This window comes from Sceloporus undulatus, chromosome 5 (assembly GCF_019175285.1).
Source record: "Sceloporus undulatus isolate JIND9_A2432 ecotype Alabama chromosome 5, SceUnd_v1.1, whole genome shotgun sequence".
Lineage (NCBI taxonomy): Eukaryota > Metazoa > Chordata > Lepidosauria > Squamata > Phrynosomatidae > Sceloporus > Sceloporus undulatus.
In genome coordinates this window covers 106,967,665-106,971,089 of record NC_056526.1, presented here as the reverse complement: position 1 = coordinate 106,971,089, position 3,425 = coordinate 106,967,665, and the positions used below count along the sequence as shown (strand labels likewise).

The 3,425-nt window shown below is 37.7% G+C and overlaps 2 protein-coding genes across 2 annotated transcripts in view; one reads left to right on the top strand and one right to left on the bottom strand.

Annotated features, from left to right (window-relative positions):
* TSPO (translocator protein) overlaps positions 1–3,425 on the top strand; it is a 32,501-nt gene that overhangs the window by 17,846 nt on the left and 11,230 nt on the right. The window lies entirely within an intron of this gene.
* LOC121931679 (signal peptide, CUB and EGF-like domain-containing protein 1) overlaps positions 865–3,425 on the bottom strand; it is a 299,857-nt gene continuing 297,296 nt past the window's right edge. Inside the window, 1 exon segment of the mRNA XM_042469659.1 lies at positions 865–1,001. Within this exon segment, the coding sequence (XP_042325593.1) occupies positions 865–1,001 (137 nt within the window).

Sequence of the window (3,425 nt, the reverse complement as noted above, 5' to 3'; positions counted from 1 at the left end):
AAAATGGCGGTGCCCATGTCTACAGGGTGCTGCCATTTTGACGCCCTCGTCACGTGCTAGGGATGAGGCACATATGGGCGGTGCACCCTCGGCCAACCCCTAGCAGGTGACGAGGGCGCACTATAGGCCGGTCTATATAGCGCCTTAGATAACTTTATTTTACGAGTACCATGTTGTACAAATAATCAAAAGTGAGAACATCAAAGGTGAGAATCTAGACCTAAATCCCCTTGTTAAACCCAGCTAGAGTAGACATACCAATGGGAGCTTGGTGAGGAAACAATTATGTAAATTACATTGAGTCAATAGGTCTAATCTAGCCAAGACCAACAACTAAAGTGATCTTAAGTAGGTTGCCCAATGGAATTCCAATAAGGTATTCACAAAGTTGGTATTACAACAAAGAACAATTTCCCTATCACATTTAAAATGTATACAGGCATTTACTTACCTAATCTACATTATTTCTCTGTTGGAACGCAGGTATATAGTATATCTTAAATGATGACCTGGGGGCATCAGGCAGGAATTTAGCTAAAAGTTGGTAAAAAGCCACACCATACCAGCTAGTAAACACTTTCCTAACTCCTGGCTAGAGAAGGTTAGGAGATACTTTCTAAACTCTGTTAAAGACTTCTAGGAAATCATGTTTGCCACTTAAGAACATGGTCTGTTTCTAGCTATAGGTTGCATGTGTCTTGTAATATAACCTAGACAAATGTAAGTTTATCCTGAAGATAACAGAATTACAGTATTCTTACTACAACCACTCTCTGCCAGATAACAAAACAAGCCTTCTGTGACTTTCTTCTCTCCCAACACAGAATGATTAAAACCACTAAGCAAAGACAAGCAAGATATGATTCAAAGAGTATTACCTTGGCAGGTTCGTTCATCTGTTAGTAGTTTATAGCCTTTCTGGCAGCTGCACTCAAAGCTGCCCACCGTATTGCGGCAGAAGTGGTCACAGCCACCGTTGTTGACCAGACACTCATCGATATCTATCAGAAAAAGCAGAGGAAGAAACAAAACAAAACAAAACAAAACAAAACATGAGTCCTATAATTTCAGGAGGAGAGAAGAAATTAGCCACACACCCACAAGTCTTGAGAATAGCAAAATAAGATCTTTACAACCGATGAAGAGAAGCAATATTTTAAATAATTCAGACTATTAATAGGGAAGAAATTAGTACCATGTTACTTTGTCAACAGAACCGAGGCAAAATTAAAAGATTGTATGTACAGCGCTGTGTAAATTTACAGCGCTTTATAAATAAAGGTTAATAATAATAATAATAATAAAATGGGAAAATAATACATTCAAGAAGACAAGAGGTGAAAAGTTGAACTGCTTTGAGCAATCACTTTCTGACCTCTAAGTGCATGATTTCAGCCAGGTTGTTCAGTGCCTTTTAAAAACAACACAAACAAAAATCCTACCAAAAACACTATTCTTGTCACTCTCATCATCTGAACCCTTCCTTAAATCCTTACACTGACTTCCATACTGTTCCATGATCCAGAATGCGCTCCTTGTCCTTAGCGCTAAAGCCCTTCATGGCCTTGCCTCACCACCATTTCTTTGCTCTTGTATTCCTATATATTGTTAATTGTGACTTTTTCTCCCCCAGCACTACTATCCTTCACAGATGTTTTGCTTCTTCAAAAGATTCTCCCTTTCTCCCCTCCCAAACACACCTTTTTCTGTGACACCTTTGACCTTACCTTCTACATCGCAAGTATTAAGATGATAGTAAAGCAGAAGTATATGTGACTAAAATAACTGTATATTTATTCTCCTTTCCCCTGTGTACAATTTTGCACTGGAACTCTTCAGGGCGGGAACCTACTGTAATTTCCTATAAAATGTAATGTACCGTGGATGCTGTGCTTTTGTATAAGGATACAAATTTTAAAATGAATACAACAAGCAATATATCCATTAACTCAATTATTGTTCTAATGTTCTGGATGTCATCCAGCCCATTAGGCAAAAGGTTTGGGAGGTTTATTTATGACTGGAAACGGTTTCTAATTAGGAAGGGCTGGATTATGTTGCTTCTTCTCTAATAGTCTTCCACCCACTCTGTCCAACTGAAGGCAATCATATGGATAAGACATGTAATAAGGTAATGATCACAGAAAATAAAAGGGTCAATTCACATTCACAAAAGGATTCACAAAGGGAAGGGTCTGTCTGAAATTGTGGTATGAAAGCCCAAATCAATTCCAGTACACATCCAATGCGTCGCTTGGGATGGATTGCTGTGGTTTTGGTTCCTCTGTCAGCACTACCACAAAGCAGATTTAAACTGAAGAATCCAATCTATTACAGATGTCAGAAAAGTGCTCAGCCATTCCAAAGCCATGCAAACTTAAAAAAAATGCAATGAATTATAAAACTGTTACATTTTAATGTCTAAAGCTGCTGTTCCAAGTCAATAACTGTAGGCTGCTAACACTGAAAATAACAACCAGACTATGGAAAGACTGAACACCATGTCAAACTCTGGTCAAAATGATCACCTACATAATATAAAACACACCAAGCAGCAGTCTGTCAGCCTGTTTCTGCCTTAAGTATTTTCCATTTTCTGTTATTGATGCTATATAGTATGTGGTATATCATGCAATTGGTCTCCTACAGATAACTGAAAACCAAAGTCAGATTTCATTTGCACAACAGTACATATACCCAACATTTTTCTCCTTAACATTTTTAATCATCAATATTTGCAATTCATAGCAATTATTATTTGTTATACAAGGTAAATGATCAATCATATGAATGCCTGAAACAAGCAAAAATATTAGGAACTAGATTCCTGCCGGTTTATTTATGAATAAAAAAATTCTATTGTCTGAAGGCCTAAACTGACTTTGCAATTTTATATCAGCAAACTAAAACACCATATTGTGTGTTACAAATCTGATCTGAAACTCACTGTTTTCAAGATTTAGATTTAAAACCTTGTCCCAAAATTGCTGTGGAGGTGAGAACATGGCATTGCCGCCATCTCTTAAAACCTTTCTCTCCCTTTTAATGTGTGCCCCCGCTGCCACCAATTATGTGAAAATGATCTCCACTATCCCACCAATTCTTCACTGCACGATTCGAACCTGGGACTCTCTTAAATGTCTCTTGCACTATAACTCTCTTTAGATGCCAGCACTCTGGGCTTCAAGTTTTTCCCAAGCTTGGCACCAACTATTCTTTGACAGCCAGACACCCACTATCTAATGTGTCCCAAACCTAAAAGACTTTTCTCAATGTTGGTAGTGTTTTTAATTTACTTCTGAAACCACTTCAGACAGCTGCCTGTTGAAACAAAGTCATAAATTTATTTACAAGTCAGGCTGAATACAGCATCTATTTTAGTGGACGGCGTTCACAATGGATATGGTGTATAAATATTTTATTAG